General features: G+C 48.2%; 8 protein-coding genes across 10 annotated transcripts; 5 read left to right on the top strand and 3 right to left on the bottom strand.

Moving 5' to 3' along the window:
• Window positions 1-40: 40 nt before the first annotated feature.
• LOC6505881 (N-acetyl-D-glucosamine kinase) lies at window positions 41-5,308 on the bottom strand. Of its 3 annotated transcripts, XM_044714075.1 has the most exons (6): window positions 5,116-5,291; window positions 4,354-4,519; window positions 4,188-4,291; window positions 1,150-1,360; window positions 871-1,096; window positions 41-696 (listed from the first exon to the last, which is right to left on the bottom strand). In XM_044714075.1, the coding sequence occupies exons 3-6, from the start codon at window positions 4,211-4,213 to the stop codon at window positions 89-91; spliced, it is 1,071 nt and encodes a 356-aa protein (XP_044570010.1). In that variant the 5' UTR covers window positions 4,214-4,291; window positions 4,354-4,519; window positions 5,116-5,291; the 3' UTR covers window positions 41-88. The 3 variants fall into 3 exon arrangements, with proteins under 3 accessions (XP_044570010.1, XP_014760832.1, XP_001964541.1); XM_014905346.1 differs by lacking the exon at window positions 4,354-4,519 and having other exon boundaries at window positions 5,116-5,308; XM_001964505.4 differs by lacking the exon at window positions 5,116-5,291 and having other exon boundaries at window positions 4,354-4,583.
• On the top strand, window positions 2,630-4,469 carry LOC6505644 (serine--tRNA ligase, chloroplastic/mitochondrial). Its single transcript, XM_001964506.4, has one exon. It carries the CDS (start codon window positions 2,744-2,746, stop codon window positions 4,001-4,003), a length of 1,260 nt encoding a protein of 419 aa, XP_001964542.1. The 5' UTR covers window positions 2,630-2,743; the 3' UTR covers window positions 4,004-4,469.
• A 114-nt stretch (window positions 5,309-5,422) lies between the features above and the next one.
• LOC6505880 (surfeit locus protein 4 homolog) lies at window positions 5,423-7,979 on the bottom strand. The gene is made up of 4 exons (XM_001964504.4): window positions 7,711-7,979; window positions 6,669-6,932; window positions 6,204-6,614; window positions 5,423-6,143 (listed from the first exon to the last, which is right to left on the bottom strand). The coding sequence occupies exons 1-4, from the start codon at window positions 7,759-7,761 to the stop codon at window positions 6,057-6,059; spliced, it is 813 nt and encodes a 270-aa protein (XP_001964540.1). The 5' UTR covers window positions 7,762-7,979; the 3' UTR covers window positions 5,423-6,056.
• A 4-nt stretch (window positions 7,980-7,983) lies between these two features.
• Window positions 7,984-10,062, top strand: LOC6505645 (NF-kappa-B-repressing factor). Its single transcript, XM_001964503.4, has 5 exons — window positions 7,984-8,521; window positions 8,635-9,002; window positions 9,062-9,258; window positions 9,487-9,648; window positions 9,707-10,062. The coding sequence occupies exons 1-5, from the start codon at window positions 8,110-8,112 to the stop codon at window positions 9,927-9,929; spliced, it is 1,362 nt and encodes a 453-aa protein (XP_001964539.1). The 5' UTR covers window positions 7,984-8,109; the 3' UTR covers window positions 9,930-10,062.
• Window positions 10,063-10,108: 46 nt separating this feature from the next.
• Window positions 10,109-12,471, top strand: LOC6505646 (zinc finger protein 782). The gene is made up of 2 exons (XM_001964502.4): window positions 10,109-10,551; window positions 10,609-12,471. The coding sequence occupies exons 1-2, from the start codon at window positions 10,222-10,224 to the stop codon at window positions 11,578-11,580; spliced, it is 1,302 nt and encodes a 433-aa protein (XP_001964538.2). The 5' UTR covers window positions 10,109-10,221; the 3' UTR covers window positions 11,581-12,471.
• On the top strand, window positions 11,784-12,471 carry LOC26514816. Its single transcript, XM_014905443.3, has one exon. The coding sequence runs from the start codon at window positions 11,784-11,786 to the stop codon at window positions 12,417-12,419; it is 636 nt and encodes a 211-aa protein (XP_014760929.1). The 3' UTR covers window positions 12,420-12,471.
• Window positions 12,415-13,091, bottom strand: LOC6505879 (trafficking protein particle complex subunit 6b). Its single transcript, XM_001964501.4, has 2 exons — window positions 12,925-13,091; window positions 12,415-12,862 (listed from the first exon to the last, which is right to left on the bottom strand). Exons 1-2 carry the CDS (start codon window positions 12,991-12,993, stop codon window positions 12,473-12,475), a joined length of 459 nt encoding a protein of 152 aa, XP_001964537.1. The 5' UTR covers window positions 12,994-13,091; the 3' UTR covers window positions 12,415-12,472.
• A 70-nt stretch (window positions 13,092-13,161) lies between these two features.
• On the top strand, window positions 13,162-15,899 carry LOC6505647 (protein O-mannosyl-transferase TMTC4). The gene has a single exon (XM_001964500.4). The coding sequence runs from the start codon at window positions 13,278-13,280 to the stop codon at window positions 15,393-15,395; it is 2,118 nt and encodes a 705-aa protein (XP_001964536.1). The 5' UTR covers window positions 13,162-13,277; the 3' UTR covers window positions 15,396-15,899.
• The last annotated feature ends 112 nt before the right edge of the window (window positions 15,900-16,011 follow it).

Genomic DNA, 16,011 nt, shown 5'->3' on the forward strand with positions numbered 1-16,011 from the left:
TTTTACGCTTTCTAAACAAATGGGTTAATCCGGTTTCGGGTTCTTTTGGCAATTATGATGTGTATTTGGAAATGATTTTATAATAAAATTACTTATTACATTTACAGCATCCCAGCGGTTGCACTCCATTGGTCGCTTTCGTCGCCTTTTCAGGACCTGTGTAGGTATGCAGGACTGTGATGTTATCCGCATAGTTTCGGGGCAAGTCGAATTTAGCACTATCAGCTCCCAAGTAACATGCTCCGTAGGCGCTGCTCTTGGTGATGCGAACCAATTTGAGATTGTACTTTATATGCGTCTTGGCCAGCTCGGCGGTAAAGGCATCTTGCAACAGGTTCCAGCTGGACCAGACAGACCCCACGCACACCACACTCAGACTGCCAGACTTCACCAGCTCCTTGGATACTTGCGGCAACAAAGCCACGATCATACGGGCCAAGTGCACTCCAGCCTCCCGGAAGAGTCCGCGGGCCAGCTCATCACCGCTGTCAGCATTCTGGGCGAGCTTCTTGCATAGATTGGCGAAGAAGGGCTTGTCGAACTTGGCGTAGCAGTGGGGCAACATGTCGTAGCGCGTTTCGATGTTGAAATGGTCCTTGATCAGGGCCCAGGTTTTGTCCACGGGAGCCGGCGACTTCTCAAAGTTGTCCATGTCGTCAAACACCACCTTTACGGCCCGATACGAAATAAACCAGGCTGCGGAGAAAGGACGGAGTTTGCATTCATAAATTATAAAATGAACAACAATGGTGGCAATGAGTCAGTGGCAATCAACGCTATCGGAAAATCCTAATCGCCACTGCTGTTAATCTCGGCATTGGCCTGGCATTAACATATAGTTAGCTGATAATGATTAGTTGGCGTACTCACCGCTGCCCTCGTCCCCTAGAAAGTTTCCCCAACCACCACAATTGGCTGTGGTGCCGTCGGGATTACGCAGCAGGCAATTGGACCCGGTGCCCGAGATGAGGACCATTCCGCCAATGGCAGACGCGGTGAACATGCTGCCCATAGTGTCGCTGGAAACAGCATAGCTCAGAGCCAGCTCAGGGAATGTGGTGCGAAGTTCTTGTTCCAGCTCGAGATTGGTGGCCTCCTGTGGGTTCAAGTTAAGTAAAAGGATATTTTTATGGATCATTGTTGACATACCTGCTCGCAACCACTCAGGCTGAGGCCCAAGCTGGTCAGTGGTGTTGTCTTTGAAATACCCGCCTCCTCCTTGGCGCGCTCCACCATGTCGGCGATGCGTCGGGCGCACTCTGGTATACCGATTCCCCAATGGTTGGTTCCCAAGCCGCTGGTGGAACCCACAGACTGGCCGCTCTCATCGCAGATTACCAGCCGGGAGTGCGTGGCACCGCTGCGGAATAAGAGGGTATTCTTATATAGTTTCAAAGATCGTAAAATAGAATAGGTAGAAATAGATTTGCATATTTTTTATCTGACAAAGAAGTTTCTTGAGAAGCGGGAACCATTTCTTCGCATCGGTTTCCGGATTCTCATAATTGTTACACAATAGGTGCTGTGTTGTGACTCGGGGCCGTGACCGCAAACAATTACGCAATTGAATCAAATTAAATTAACCGATCTGGCGTCTGCAAATTGAGAAATTGAAGAGGACCGAACCACCGGACCAATTGTCAGTCACTTAAAGAAAACGTGTCACACGCACAAATTGGATTCGACAAGGCATGGCAGCCCGCGGATTCCCATAGAAGATACATATTCCATGCGGGCGTATGGTAAAAGATACAATATCTTCAAATTTTGGTTTCTATACCGATTCCTAGAAAACTGATACCAGGCCATAGGGGCACGAAATTAAAGTCTTTTGAATCCAAAGAATATTTTCGAAAGAAATAATAGTTCCTGAAAAAATGTTTAAAACTCAAATAACGTAATATGTCCTGATTCTTATCACTGTTAACAGCCGTCCTGTAGGTGACGAACCTTACGACCTAGTGGGCGCCTGTAGGCTACTACTATCCGTCGAATTAAAACTTAGCTGCTTTTGATTTTATAAACGTTAGGTTAAATGTGTAGGTTAAATAACTTTCAAATAGGGTGGAATAGAATAATAAAAATGAAATTGTAAATTTTGTTTACTATTTCTTTTTTTAATTCCTATTGCAATACAAAAATAAATACAAAACTCAATAAAAGCTCAACCCAAAACTATCCAATTAAATCTAAATGTTAATTTTTGTATCTATTTTGATAGGTAATCGAACGTGCCATGCATAAACCTTACAATTGAAAAATAAATTAAATTTTAGAGGAAATGCAATAAAATTTAACAACATATTTGGTTATTTTTAATCATGAAAATTATATTAAAATGTATAATTGAGATTTTCCAGCAGGTCCGTTACATTGCACAAGGCACTTAACGAAAGAAAAGCTGTGTCGGAAAATTCACTCGCTTATTACGCTCAATTGTGGCAATCACTTGCCGGACTACGCAGGCACAGGAAAAGCGCTAGCTAATGGCACACAACTTAAACTATTTTAAACTACCGTCCAATTTATTCAAGTCGTAAAAAGTTTAAATTTGATTGGCGCTCTAGTTATGACGTAAAAACATGAAGCGAGTTGGCAGCTTTCTCCCCCCAGATAAGGGGAGCTGCCAACTTGTGGCAGTGGGTTACCAAACAGCCGGCAGAATTATTAACAAACTACGAAAACATTGAATGTTTTTGCTCCGAAGTGACCTAAGACCAAAGCACGCGACGCGTTAATTGAAATGAAATTGCTGACAAACGCTGTGCGGCTGCGGCCACTGCTGCTGCTGCGCCGCCAAAGGTCGCATGACACAAAAACCGCCCGGGCGTTGGATCCGCCAAGGCAACCGGTTCCAACTAGTGCCCAGCTGGATGAGCTGGAGCGGAATGTGAAGCTGCGCCACCACAAAAACAACATACCCCTCATACGTTCCCTCGCCAACGAAGCTGCCAATGGGAGTCCGGACATTCTGAAAAGATTACAACTGGAGTTGGAACAGTTGCCCAATGAAACACATCCCCGGGTTCTGGATTATGGCGAGGAGCCTCGGGAACTGGCGCAGTATAAGCATCGGGAACTTCCTGCCGACACCACCATCAAGGAGTTCTCTGAAATAGCCCGCGCCCTGAACCTTTACAGGATGGACCACCTCGGCAACTACACCGGGCACAAGAGCTATTACCTAATGGGGCAACTGGCCACCCTGGAACAGGCCATTATTCAGTATGCGCTGCAAGCCGTCACTTCGCATGGCTTCAAGCTGATCTCCGTGCCGGACATTCTGCCGCGGGAAGTAATCGAGTCGTGTGGCATGCGCACCGAAGGGGAACGAACTCAAGTGTACAAGCTGGACACCGGAGAATGCTTATCGGGCACCTCCGAAATGGCCTTGGCCGGGTTTTTCGCGAATAAACTATTGACGGAAGAGCAACTGCCGCTCAAAGTAACGGCCGTGAGTCGGTGCTATCGGGCCGAGACATCGGGACTGCAAGAGGAGAAGGGCATATACCGTGTACACCAGTTTAACAAGGTGGAAATGTTTGCCATCTGCACGGCGGAGCAGTCGGAGGCCGAACTGGAGGAGTTTAAGGACACCGAGGTGGACCTCTTCCGGCGGCTGGGTCTTAACTTCCGGCTGCTGGACATGCCGCCCTGCGAGTTAGGGGCACCGGCGTACCAAAAGTACGACATCGAAGCCTGGATGCCGGGCCGGAAAATGTGGGGCGAGATATCCAGCTGTAGCAACTGCACGGACTACCAGGCCAAGCGGTTGGGGATCCGATATCGTCGATCCAGCGACGGACAGGTCGTCGACGCGCACACTATCAACGGAACGGCGACGGCCATCCCCCGCCTGCTGATCGCCCTGCTGGAATCATATCAGCGGGGAGATGCCGTCGAGATACCCACCGTACTCAGGCCCTTCATGGATGGCCAGGAGCTGATCACACGAAACAAGCGGATACCGGAGACCAAGCTGGTCAAGTTCATCAAGGCCTAGCCCAACACATTCAGCTCCACTCTGTTATCATTGCTAAAGCTCTGAGCTTATCACCGAGCATGGGAATCTTTTGAAGCACTCCCTGTCTGGCAGATGTTGTGGATAACGGGCGCCCGTTTGAATCACACTCATTAATCACCGCCGGGCTGAAGATATTGAATTACAAAATTAGATTAGTACGTACCCCTCGACTCCGCCGAAATATTTCATTCTGGTTTGTTTAGTGCACTGTTTGAGCTGCTCCGACTGGAATGTGGCTGCTGGTTGCTGGTGAATGCGATTAAAATCCTGCAATAAAACAAGCGCAATTAAACAATATAAAACAATGCACGATTAATTGTTCGTAGTACCTCCCCAACAGGTTGTTAGTCCAACAATCTTATCGGGTTTCGTAAGCCCACAAATAACATTTGGCAAAGGGGTGAAACCAAATCAAGTTGTTAAAAAATCATTGTACATTATGGTAGAAGTAAAAGTAATATTCCAAAGAATAATCTTTTAAGATTAAAGCCAAATCTATAAAAAGTATAAAAAAAAATTTTGAATTTCTACTGCCAAATTTTTGAATAAAAACGGGCAGGTAACTGCTGACCTAAGGGGAAAAATACTATGAAATGGAAGCCCAAAATAGGCAACACAGCAAGAGGTGCATGCGCGCGAAGAGTGCAATTCTGACCCTTGGGGGGTCTAGCTGGTGTTTTTCTTTCTTGTTTTTTTTTTTTGGAAAATATACTTTTGTCCTTCGGGAAAGAAATTTTAACACAATAACAGAGTTTTGAATTCTGGCTTTTACTGCTAAAACAGTTTATTAATTTTATTATTATTATTTATAATTATTGTTAATCAACTGTTAAGATTCAAAAAAATTAGTTTGAGTTGAAGGACATTTAAAAGGACACTTCACATCGTTTTTTTAAGTATCCAGCAGTTAGATCTCTCATATACTTTGTTTGTATTCACTGTGCCGTTGAAAGTGAAAACTAGTTTTTAACCAAATTCCCGCTCACTCTTTTCGGTCGGCCTTTTGCTTACGTTACACATATCGCGCAATTCTTCCATAATGGCTTGGATAGTGTAACGTTGGCAGTGTTTTGATTTGATTGATACATTACCGCCCACACGCTATAGTTGTTGATTAGAATAGGCTATACAAGAGCTTATGGTTCTCGCGAACTGGCCACTAATCCTTTTCCTGGAAGAGCTAGTCTCGTCCGTCCGTCCGCTTGGAAGCCCAAACTCGCAATGTCTGTTATGTTTGGACGTCATACTCATTTAAAGCCGAGCAGCTGCTGGCTCATTGATAAGTTATTTTCTTTCTTTTTTCATTTGTATCAGCTAGCAGTCAGTGTTGAGAAACTTCTTCAGCCCGTGGTTGCCATTCGAACGGAAGAGAGCGCGCAGATTTGAAATTGGCCAAGGCGGAGTTTTCTTCTTTAGGTTTATTAAAACGTTACAATTTAATTCTATTACACTTTTGCTTATAAACGAAAGAAACAAATCATTGTCAATTGGTACACACATCATGTTTTATACATTATTTTCATTTCGAACCTCTATCAAACAACAAAACGCAAACACCAAGGATTACAACTTACTTATAAGGGCGTACAAATCATAAAAAAATAAACAGCGAAAATTATATGGATCTTGGCAAAATATACAAAAATCAGTTACGTCTCTCATTTTTTGGGGGGCACAGAACGGGCCACGCTTTTTGTTTTGTTTTGTTTTCTTTTGCTTTTTTTCGTTATGTACAAAAAGAAAATGTCTTAAATGTAGTCGAAGTCTGTAGTTGAATGTGCGCGAATGATGGTGGGAGTGGCGGGTGTGTCCTATGAGTAAGCCAGGGAGAGGGTATTATTGTGGAAGTCCCTTCATTGAAATTTGTCAAGTTCTTATACGTGCCGGCGTTGTGCTGCTGCTGATGCTGCTTCTGTTGTTGTTCCATTTTATGGTAAATCCTAACTAATATTTCTCGGAAAGAGTAAAACACGGTAAAAGTCAATTGTTGCAAGTGTTTCGTTAAAGGAGCTCCAGCTTGTTGACCCCTCTTCTACCACTTCTTCTTGTGTTCGTCCATGGAGACGCCTCCAGGGCCCAAGGACACAATCATAAGCAGACCGCCGATAACCGAGAGTGTCTGGAAGAATAATTAGAGTTAAACAAGATACAAAGACATGCAGTTGTAGCATCGACTGACCTGGAAGAAATCATATTTCAAGAAATCCCTGAGTGGTTTGTAGGACGGAATTGTCCACCAGGCATTGTGGTAAAGGTTCAGCACCGTCAACAGGGCCACCAGGATGAGGGCCGACAGCTTAGTCTTGTAGCCGAGCACGACCAACACCATCAGAATAGATCCGATGATGTCCTGGATCACCTGCCACACACTCAGCTCGAATCGGATCAGGGTGATGAACATGAAAGCCAACAGGATGCGACCGGCCAGCTGCATGAAGTTCTTGGGCTTGTTGTCGCCCATGGATGGCACGCCGGCAAACAGGCTACGGCCCTCGATTCTGGCTTCGGCCAACACGAGGAGCAGAGCGCCTATTAAGGCAAAGTTCCGAAGCAAGAACTGGAAGTCCCACAGAATGGAGTAGGCTATTGTCTGCAGAGACGAGTAAGTGAGTAATGATATTCCACAGGAGAGTTGGAAACTTACCTGAAGCACGACAATGAAGAAGAGCAGACCCACAGCGATGTCGACCTTAAATCTGGCCATCACCATACCGCAACCGCCCAACTGGCCCAGCAGGTTGACAAGCACGAAGACTGTGGCCAGGAACTTGCCGCATCCCCAGCTCATGTCCATGTACTCGCGCTGCTCGTTCCACTGGAAGTACATGCGGAGGCCGTCCTCGAAGAAGGTGGCGATGAGGCAGAGCCGTGCCACCGTCGGCAGCACATTCTTTCCCCGCTTGATAACCTGCAAAACAGTGGTGGAGTGGCATCGACTGTTAAATTTAGTGCCATCGTGATGGTGGGGGCGATAAGATGTACCCTGACTTCAGTACAGTGATAACAGATCGAAGCGTACGAGCGAGGCTTTCGGAAATCGGTGCAGTGACGTGTCTCTCTCTGGGACTCTCTCTATCTACCCGATCGCTATCTGCCCGCTAACGGGTTTTGCTAGCTCCATGTAATTTGAATAGCAACTAAAATAGCGAGCACGCACACCACTGCACCACAACACACGCCGCCGCTTTCTCGAAGACTATTACGGAACTCGACCTGGCCGGTGGCGTCCAGCTGCCCCGCTAAGCTCCCCGCCGTCTGCCCCCCTGAACACTCTTTCTCTCGCAGCACTTTCACTGGCGGGGATAGCTCTCGCCTCTCACACACACCCACAGACATGGCCACAGACGGTGGCTGTGTGTGCGTTCTGCTAGCTGTAGACGCAACAATTGACAATTGGGTTTCTGGAGTCGGAGAACGGGATAGAACCAGGGGGTGCTCCCGCCTCCCATTGGAATCTAATCACTGCACGTAACCAGCCAACACAGATTACATTAAAACGTAGCCTATCGAGCTCCGCGAACTTTGCCGCGTTTGGGTGACGTTGGCAGTTTCGTGACAGCGCAGCTGCCAGAGCTTCTCCCGTACAGCGCCTATGTGCGGGAAGTGTAGACGCCACAGTGGCGTTTCTGTAGCCTCAACAGGTCCGGACGGATGTCCCGCTCACTGATAGCCAAAATTTTTATTACCTGCTCCGCCACATCCTCCGTTTTGGCAATGTATTCGTTGGGTATGCTCATGTTGGCAGTTTCAGTTCAGTTCAGTTTCGGCTGCTGGCTAGCTTCTCGCAAGTTTAAGCTCTCAGCTGGCAGCTACGGAGACACTTGGACAATTAGTTTCTGGCGTGCGTTAGTTGCTCCACTAATTATAATCAAGTTACCAAAAAATCATGAATTAAAACCAGGAACTTAAAAACACACACGGCACTAGAGCTGGTCGTACACGCACGATGAATAGGGATGGGCAACTCGCTATCACAGTCGGCTTGTCTGTCGCCGTTCGTTGTGAGTGCCGATAACGGGAGTCCAGCAGTTAGTCGGCGTGCGCTTGTTTTTCTAAATAAAAAAAATATCTAAAAACCATAAACCATGTCGAGCAAGTCGAAGCGGCAAAGGACTGACCAGGCTGCAGGCACAGAAACAGCGAAGCAGAAGAAAGTGAAGGGCAAGAAGCAGTCCGACGCCGGCTATGGCTCCGGTGATTTCTCGGGGGGCTGGGATGTGGATAGCTACCGCACGGACTACGAGAGCGAGGAGCACTGGGAGCTGCGCCGCAACTTCATGTTGGCCCACAAGGACACCTACGACGAGGATCGCCTAGTGTGCTTGGCCCAAACGTTTATTAACATGGAGTTTCTGGGTTGCAAGTACCCCTCCGAGACCATGCACCTCGTGGCTGAAATGTCTAAGGAGATCGCCGAGGAGTTCCGGCGGAAGCGGGACCAGCGCCTGAAGCGCACATTTGTATCGGCCTCGGACGCGGCGGAGCAGCGCGCCAAAGGTAGACGGAAGAACAATTAGTTAGACTAGTCCGGGAGAAAATTATTTATATTACTAGTAACTATACGAGCCAGAGACCACACAGCCTGCCTAATGCATAATTCCAACAATTAGGGCGCAGGGGCGCATCCGCAAAGCCGCCACTCGAAGCACAACCCTCAAGAAGGTCCAACCAAGATTCCCGCCTGTGCTTTGGCGGTGGCGAGCCAATCAATCTTTTCGAGGGTCTGCGCTTCGGCCAACTCGTTTTGTTCCTGGCCGGGGGCCGCAGTTGTCTCCGTAACTCCTGCACAGCCAGCAACCTGAAATACGACGAACGCGCCAGTCTAGAGCACCAGGCAACAGACACCACAAAGAACGCCGAAGTATTGGTTAACGACCAGGTGATAGCCACTGGCCAGGGCGAGAATCTGAAGGTGGCCAAGCAAGCGGCCTTTAAGCAAGCGCTTCTCCTTCTGCAGACACACTGTTACAGCATAAAGGTAAGTAGGGAAGAAACTGTCTAAATATGATGCTAATATTTGTCCTCGTACCCTTCCAGCTTAACGCCTCGCGCCAAACTATTAAGGTGGAGAAGAGTCAGACCGGCCTGAACATAAACGTTACCAAAGAGTCGGCCGACAGTCTTGGAGATCCCAAGTTGGATGCCAGTAACAAGGGATATCGCATGATGCGCCTGATGGGCTGGACAGGTGGCGGCTTGGGAAGCGAAAAGCAAGGACGCGAGGAGCCTGTGGGGTAAGTCTACATGAATACAGGGCCGTCGAGAAGACATGTCGGGCCCCGGGGCATGGATTCCTCACGGGCCCTTTTTCGTTTTCGTCCCGCTGCCCCCCGGCCATTAGACCCCGCTGCCGGGCCCCTGTCCATTGCGGGCCCCGGGAAAATTACCCGGCTGACCCCCCCTCTCAACGGCCCTGCATGAATATCCTCTGAAGCCTCTGATTGAAACAAAATATTTTACAGATACTTACTGAAGAACAATCGCACTGGCTTGGGATCGAAAAATCAGCATGGGAATCTGGCCGATTACCGCAAACTAATAGAAAACTACGTTAATTCAGACGACATGCGCGACATGCAGTTTGAGCCAACGTTTTCGAAGGAAGAACGCGCCTCGTTCCACCAGTAATGAGCTTTAAACCGCTTTTATATTCTCTTTTTTTAAAGAAATTTATCTTTTTAGGATGGCTAGCCGATTGGGATTGCGTTCCAGTAGCTACGGCACAGGAGAGACCCGAAGACTGCTGATCACAAAGAAGGTCAGCTACAGTACCATCCTGACGGAGGTCCTTTCCCGACAGAATCCAAAGTTTTGCGATCGCTACTTTGTACAGGTGCCTATGCAGAAGGCGCACCTGTTTCCTGGCCATGTCGCCGGCCTGGAACTGGAAAATATGTGTGAATAATGCTCAGCTCGTATTATACTCGTATATAAGAATTTTCTTTACCATTATGCTTAAGAGAAAAGTTATCAAGCTACAAGACAAGTACAATGATACATTTAAAAAGTAAATAAAAAATTAGAAATCATAAAAACAATTTTTTTTGAAATTTTTCGATTTTCCGTTAAAAGAGTACCGCCCTAGGGTTAACAGAGTTGTGTTTACGTTTCGCCGTGAATGTCTGCCACAGCTGATTCAATGAAGAAGAAGAAACGTTGCAGTTGCATGTTGCATTAACTTGTTTTTCTCACAAAGAATGGATAAGTGCCCGCGATGCGGCTGCGAGGCCACTGGAGAGAATCGCTTGGTCACTGAAAGTTGCGGCCACCTTAAATGCCGGCTCTGTCTGGTCGCGGATGTGGCGGATTGCCTGGAGTGCAAAGTGTCGAAGCAGAAAAAGGACCCAGCTGCAGAGGAGAAAGATGCGACACACAGAACATCCTTGGACCAGAAGATCATAGTCACTGATAATGGCTACCACTGCACGGTGTGTAAGAAAGACTTCAGAAGTCGGACACACCAATATTACCACTTATCCTGTGGCGATGATCTTCTCAAGAAGTTTAGCTGCAAAGAGTGCGGTCGCGTGAGTACCAGAAATCCACAATTATCCATATTTCACAATGATCTTTCCGCTTTCCAGCGATTTGCCACCCGATCACACTTGAAGTATCACATGAACAACCACGAAAAGTCATCTAAACACAATTGTCACATCTGCGGAAAGACATTCCAGCAACTGGTGGTCTTGCAGCGCCACTTGCGCACCCACAACCAGGAGCGCCATGAGTGCCAGCACTGCCCGAAGGCGTTTCGCAGTGAGAGCTCTTTGAAGTCTCATTTGGTAGTCCACAGCGACCTTGGATTGCCGTTCAAGTGCGATGTCTGCTTGAAATCCTTCCAGAACAAGGCCAACCTGAAGCAGCATTCAAGGAAGCACGACCAAAAAAGTACCCGGCACAAGTGCAAAGATTGCCAGAAGTCCTTCCTCCGCCAGACCACACTACGTTTGCATATGAAGCGACACTTGGCGCGCGAGCGACAATCCTGTCCACTCTGCGACAAGAGCTACAACGATGCAGATGCGCTGGCGCGGCATCTGAAGCAGCATAAGACTGGCGAGCGGTATCGATGCAATCTGTGCGACATTACAGTGAGTCGAAAGGACAACATGCTCCGCCACCTTCGTTCCATGCATCCCGGCTCCACTTTCGAAAGCAGTGTGGAAATAACATCCAGCACTGCCGCTGTGGAAGAAAGCGAACAACCTGCTCCGAACCTTAGATACAATAGCGTGATCAAGAGCGTGGGAAATGTTGAGCCCGTAGCGGTCCATCTTCCCCAACCCATGCCCCTGGAACAAAATATCCCTGCGCAAGTGCCCTTGCCACTGCCAGATACAATGCCAAAGGAGAATGTCCAGCTGTATCGGAAAATAATCCTGGACTTGGATAACGAGGAGTACTCAAACGAGCTGAGTTTGGATGAGTCGGACGCTGCACAAAATGTGCAAGACTCGCCTTTGCACCATCGGCAGCCCAGGGATGCTAATTTTAGCGAAATGCACTGGCGAAAGAATTTCAAATGCTTCTACGAAAATGAGCACACGAACTGACAAACTAGTTATGATGTCCCTTCTTGGCAGGGACTGCTGATTTATTAACGACAAGTAAAGCGTTAAAAGCCCAAGCGAACCAGCGACACCATCTTGTTGGCCGCTCGCCATATTTCCGCGTGCCGATCGACGTCAATGCCAAGTTCCGCCGGGCATTAGAAAAAGAGACATATTTTGCCGCGACTACCTCTTCAGTTTTCAATATGTTGGACGAGCGATCGGAAGTCGATACCCTGCGTGAAATTTATTACCTAACCGATGGTGACGTTGGAAACTGGCGGAAGCTGCTGGCATTGGGCGATTGTCTGGACCAGCAGCTTAAGCGGAAACTGCTTTGGGTGTGGCCTACATCATCGAACTTGGACATTTTCAATCAGGTCCTGACCACCAGCGGTATCCAGTGCATCCTTAGCGTGGGCTGCGGCAGTGGTCTACTGGAATGGCTAATTTCCACGGTAGGCGGTCGGAAGGTCTCGATATTTGGCCTCGAAGTCGATCGCAATTGGTGGCACAGCAAGTACTCCGTGCGAAGCTTCATACCATTAAACTTTTTTGAGGATGCGAATAATGTAAGCCAAGATTTTCTGAAGGCCTGCTGTAAAGGTTTCTCGCCTTGTGCCTTGTTGTTTTGTTACTTCAACAACCGCGGTGCTTTTTTGGAATATCTACGAGTATTTCAAGGCAAGTGGCTAATATTGATTGGACCACAGCCCAGCCTCGGGATACATACAGACCCGAATCCTCTCCAGCCGCAATTTCCCAACGAGGAGTGGATTTTAAGGGAACGCCTCAATTGGACTGATCGAAATGTAGTAGCGTTTTACCAAAAAATAGTTTAGGGTAGCGTTTAGTATCTATAATTGTAGCAATAAACTCTTGTCTTAATTCCTAGTTAGTTCCTATTCACTTCTATGTGGAACTTGCAGGCCGGTATGCTTTGAACCTCGGCTGTCACCGTGCTGTTGATGCCGAGGTTGCTAAGGGCTCCTCGCACCAGTCCGCATGTAAAGGCTACAAACTTCGGTGCGTGCTCGAGTTGCTTGGTGCCCGGCGAGATTCGGGTGAGGAATCGGAATGCTTTGTCCTGAACCACGTACATGCCATGGTTGTTGGTCCGCAAGTTATCCACCTGTTTCTTGTAGATCAGTGTCCAAAAGTCGGTGCATATGAACTTCATGGTCTCTAGCTCGTCCTTGAACCGCGGACTTTCGCGAGTGAGTCGTTCAATCAACCGGTAGCCTGTGGTGAAGCCTATGTACTCCAATGTGGCGAGATCGTGCTCCTGGGAGGCGGAACCGATGTTTAGTCGTTTTAAAAGTTTATTGGAAAGTAATGCTCGCCCACCTTGTTGCCGTCCAGGCAGTAGTTGACAATCTCTGCGTGCAGACAGTCGAAAAGGATTTCCTCGGACATGTTCGTGAAAAATTCTGTTTTTCTGTTTTCTTAGGTTTTCAGTGATTTGTTTTTAATAAATGAAAAAAACAGCTGATTGTGGCCTAAAAATGTGAATGGCAAACCGCAAATGGCGATTTGGCATTTTTACGGCTAGTGGTGCTGCTCGCTCTAGCTTGGTTCTTGCCAAAATCACCACTGGGGGTTTGCTAAAGAACAACCACAACAAAAAATGTATACAAACAATCGGCAGGTGTGAAATCAATTAAATTTGTGACTTGAATCGGACTGAAACCCCCACCAGGATGCTGGGCCCTGTCCAGAGTGCTGCCTTGCACAGCATGGCCTGCCAGGCGATTCTGGTCTTGATATGCCTGGTTTGCTACGGATGCGGCGGTCTAAGTGGTGCCACCTTCGTCTTCGATGACACGGTGGCCATCGTGAAGAACAAGGACGTCAATACGTTACCCACCAACTGGACGGCTATATTCACCCACGACTTCTGGGGCGCCTCCCTGCTCAGCTCCGATTCCCACAAGTCCTTCCGGCCGCTGACTACGCTCATGTTCCACTACGAATACGCCATGCTGGGGTTGAGCGCCGGCCACATGAAGTTCCTGAACCTCATACTTCACTGCGTGAACACTCTGCTCATGTGGCGTCTAGTGCGATCACTCAATGTTACGGAGATCAACGCGGAGCGTTGGGCCATTATCTCGGCCGCGTTGTTTGCTGCCCATCCGATCCACACGGAAGCTGTCTCCGGAGTAGTGGGACGAGCAGAGCTCATGTTTGGTTTGATTCACCTGCTATGCCTTCTGCTTACCGCGGCCAATTGCGGCAGGAGCAGTCCCCAAAGTGTCGGTCTCGTCTTGCTGCTCTCCGCCGTGGGGATGCTCTTCAAGGAATCGGCCGTCACCATTCCCATGTCATGCGTGCTCCTCGACTACTTTCAGAATGGGTATTACCTTTTGCAGTTCCGGAACCAGTGGAAGCTCATTCAATCCAGGGTGAGCTACTTTGCGTACGCCGTGGGATCTGTTGGCCTCTTGACGGCGCGCCTATGGTGGCAGGACTTCGACTCGCCTACATTCAAGGAAGTGGATAATCCAGTGGCCCACAATGCAAACATACTGACCCGGGGACTGTCGCAACAGTTTCTGCTGGTTATGAATATCTGGCTGATGCTCTGTCCCCATTGGCTCTGTTACGACTGGGCCCTGGGTTGTGTGAAGTTGGTGACCAGCATCTGGGATCTGAGACTCCAGGGAGTTATCGGCTTCTACTCCGTTATGTTGGTGGCCCTGATGAACTTTCGCCGCTTGCCGGGAATGATGCTGGCGCTGGGTCTGATGATCGTCCCCTTTCTGCCAGCCTCGGGAATCATTCGAGTGGGATTCGTGATCGCCGAGAGAACCCTATACGTTCCCTCTATCGGCTTCTGTCTCTTGTCCATCTACGGGTTTTTGCACTGGTACGAGGGCTATGCTGACAAACCCATTTGGAGGACGAGTCTGAGGATTCTACTGATGTTCCTGTTTACGGTGATGATACTTAGAACGCGGCAACGGGCTTCCGACTGGCTGAACGAGGAGAACTTGTTTGCATCCGCCCTGAAGGTGTGTCCCGACAACGCTAAGGTCCATTACAATATCGCGCGTCTGGCTACCGATTCGGGCAATAATACAAAGGCCTTCGTCCATTACCACAAGGCCATCGACCTTTATCCCAGTTACGAGTCAGCTTTAATGAATCTGGGGAACCTGTACCGGGAGCATGGGCAGTTGGACACCGCCGAGGAGTACATTCGACAGGCTCTGCAGGCATTCCCCACGTTTCCCGCGGCCTGGATGAATCTGGGAATAGTTCAAGCGGCGCGGCAAAAATATGACCAGGCCTTGGGCAGTTATGAGAAGGCCCTGAAGCACCGACCCAACTTTGCCGTCTGCTACTACAACATGGGAAACTTGTTCCTCGAGCAGAAGCGGTTCACCAAGGCTCTGCACCATTGGCAGCATGCGGTGGCCCTTAATCCCCGGCAGCCTAAGGCCTGGGCAAACATTCTAACAATGCTGGACAATAAGGGTCTTCACGAGGATGCTCTGCGCCTCTCCACCCAGGCTCTGACGCACCTGCCCAATGAGGTGAGCATCTTGTTCATTCGCGCCAACGTCCTGGGAAAGATGAAACAGTACCTTGAGGCCGAGAGTGTCTATAAGCGTGTTATCGAGCTTGATCCGCGCAACATGCTGTACCACACAAACCTGGGCGTGCTGTACCACCGATGGGACAGGGCAGAGGAGGCAATCAGGGCCTACCAGGCGGCCATAAGCATCAATGCGGCAAGGGCAAGTACGGCGAGAGAGAATCTCGGCAAGCTTCTGAAGCGCCTGGAACGGGAGGCCCAAGTCAGAAATGGGTAAGCGACAGGTACTCCACCGAGCTACCTTGTGTTAGGATAGCCTAAATAGCCCACCTCTAAAAGGGTTGTTGAATAACCAAATGATTTTGGTGCAAACTCAAGTGGCATTTCATTTTGGAGAGCAAGGAGTGGATCTCTGGATCACATAAGGTTGTAAGGATAAGTCACTAGTCTAGCAATCCGAAACCAACTTACTGTAGTTATTGTAATCTCGTCCTGTAGACCTCCCTGTAACTACTATGTCCCGTCCTCAAATCGTGTAATTTATAACTTATTTCGTATGTTTAGGATAATTAATTTATTTATTAATTTAATCGAGGGTATATACAATTTGTGTTAAAACTAATTAATGATCAAACAATTACAAGACGGCTTATATAAATTAGCTAAGTTCTAGAACGTAAGGACTACACGAAATACTTGCGAGAACAGTGACAGAGTTGTGGCACCGTTTTGTAAAATGATTCAATTCCATTAAAGATTCATGATTCGAATTTAAAAATAATAATACCTCTAATTACATAAGCCTATGTAATCTACAGACGCGTCTGTGGGGCACTGCTGAACGGGGAAACTTTGGCAGAATGCGACAAAAAGTTGGATAAAAGAGAGATTAA

Source organism: Drosophila ananassae, chromosome 2L (assembly GCF_017639315.1).
Source record: "Drosophila ananassae strain 14024-0371.13 chromosome 2L, ASM1763931v2, whole genome shotgun sequence".
NCBI classification, from domain to species: domain Eukaryota; kingdom Metazoa; phylum Arthropoda; class Insecta; order Diptera; family Drosophilidae; genus Drosophila; species Drosophila ananassae.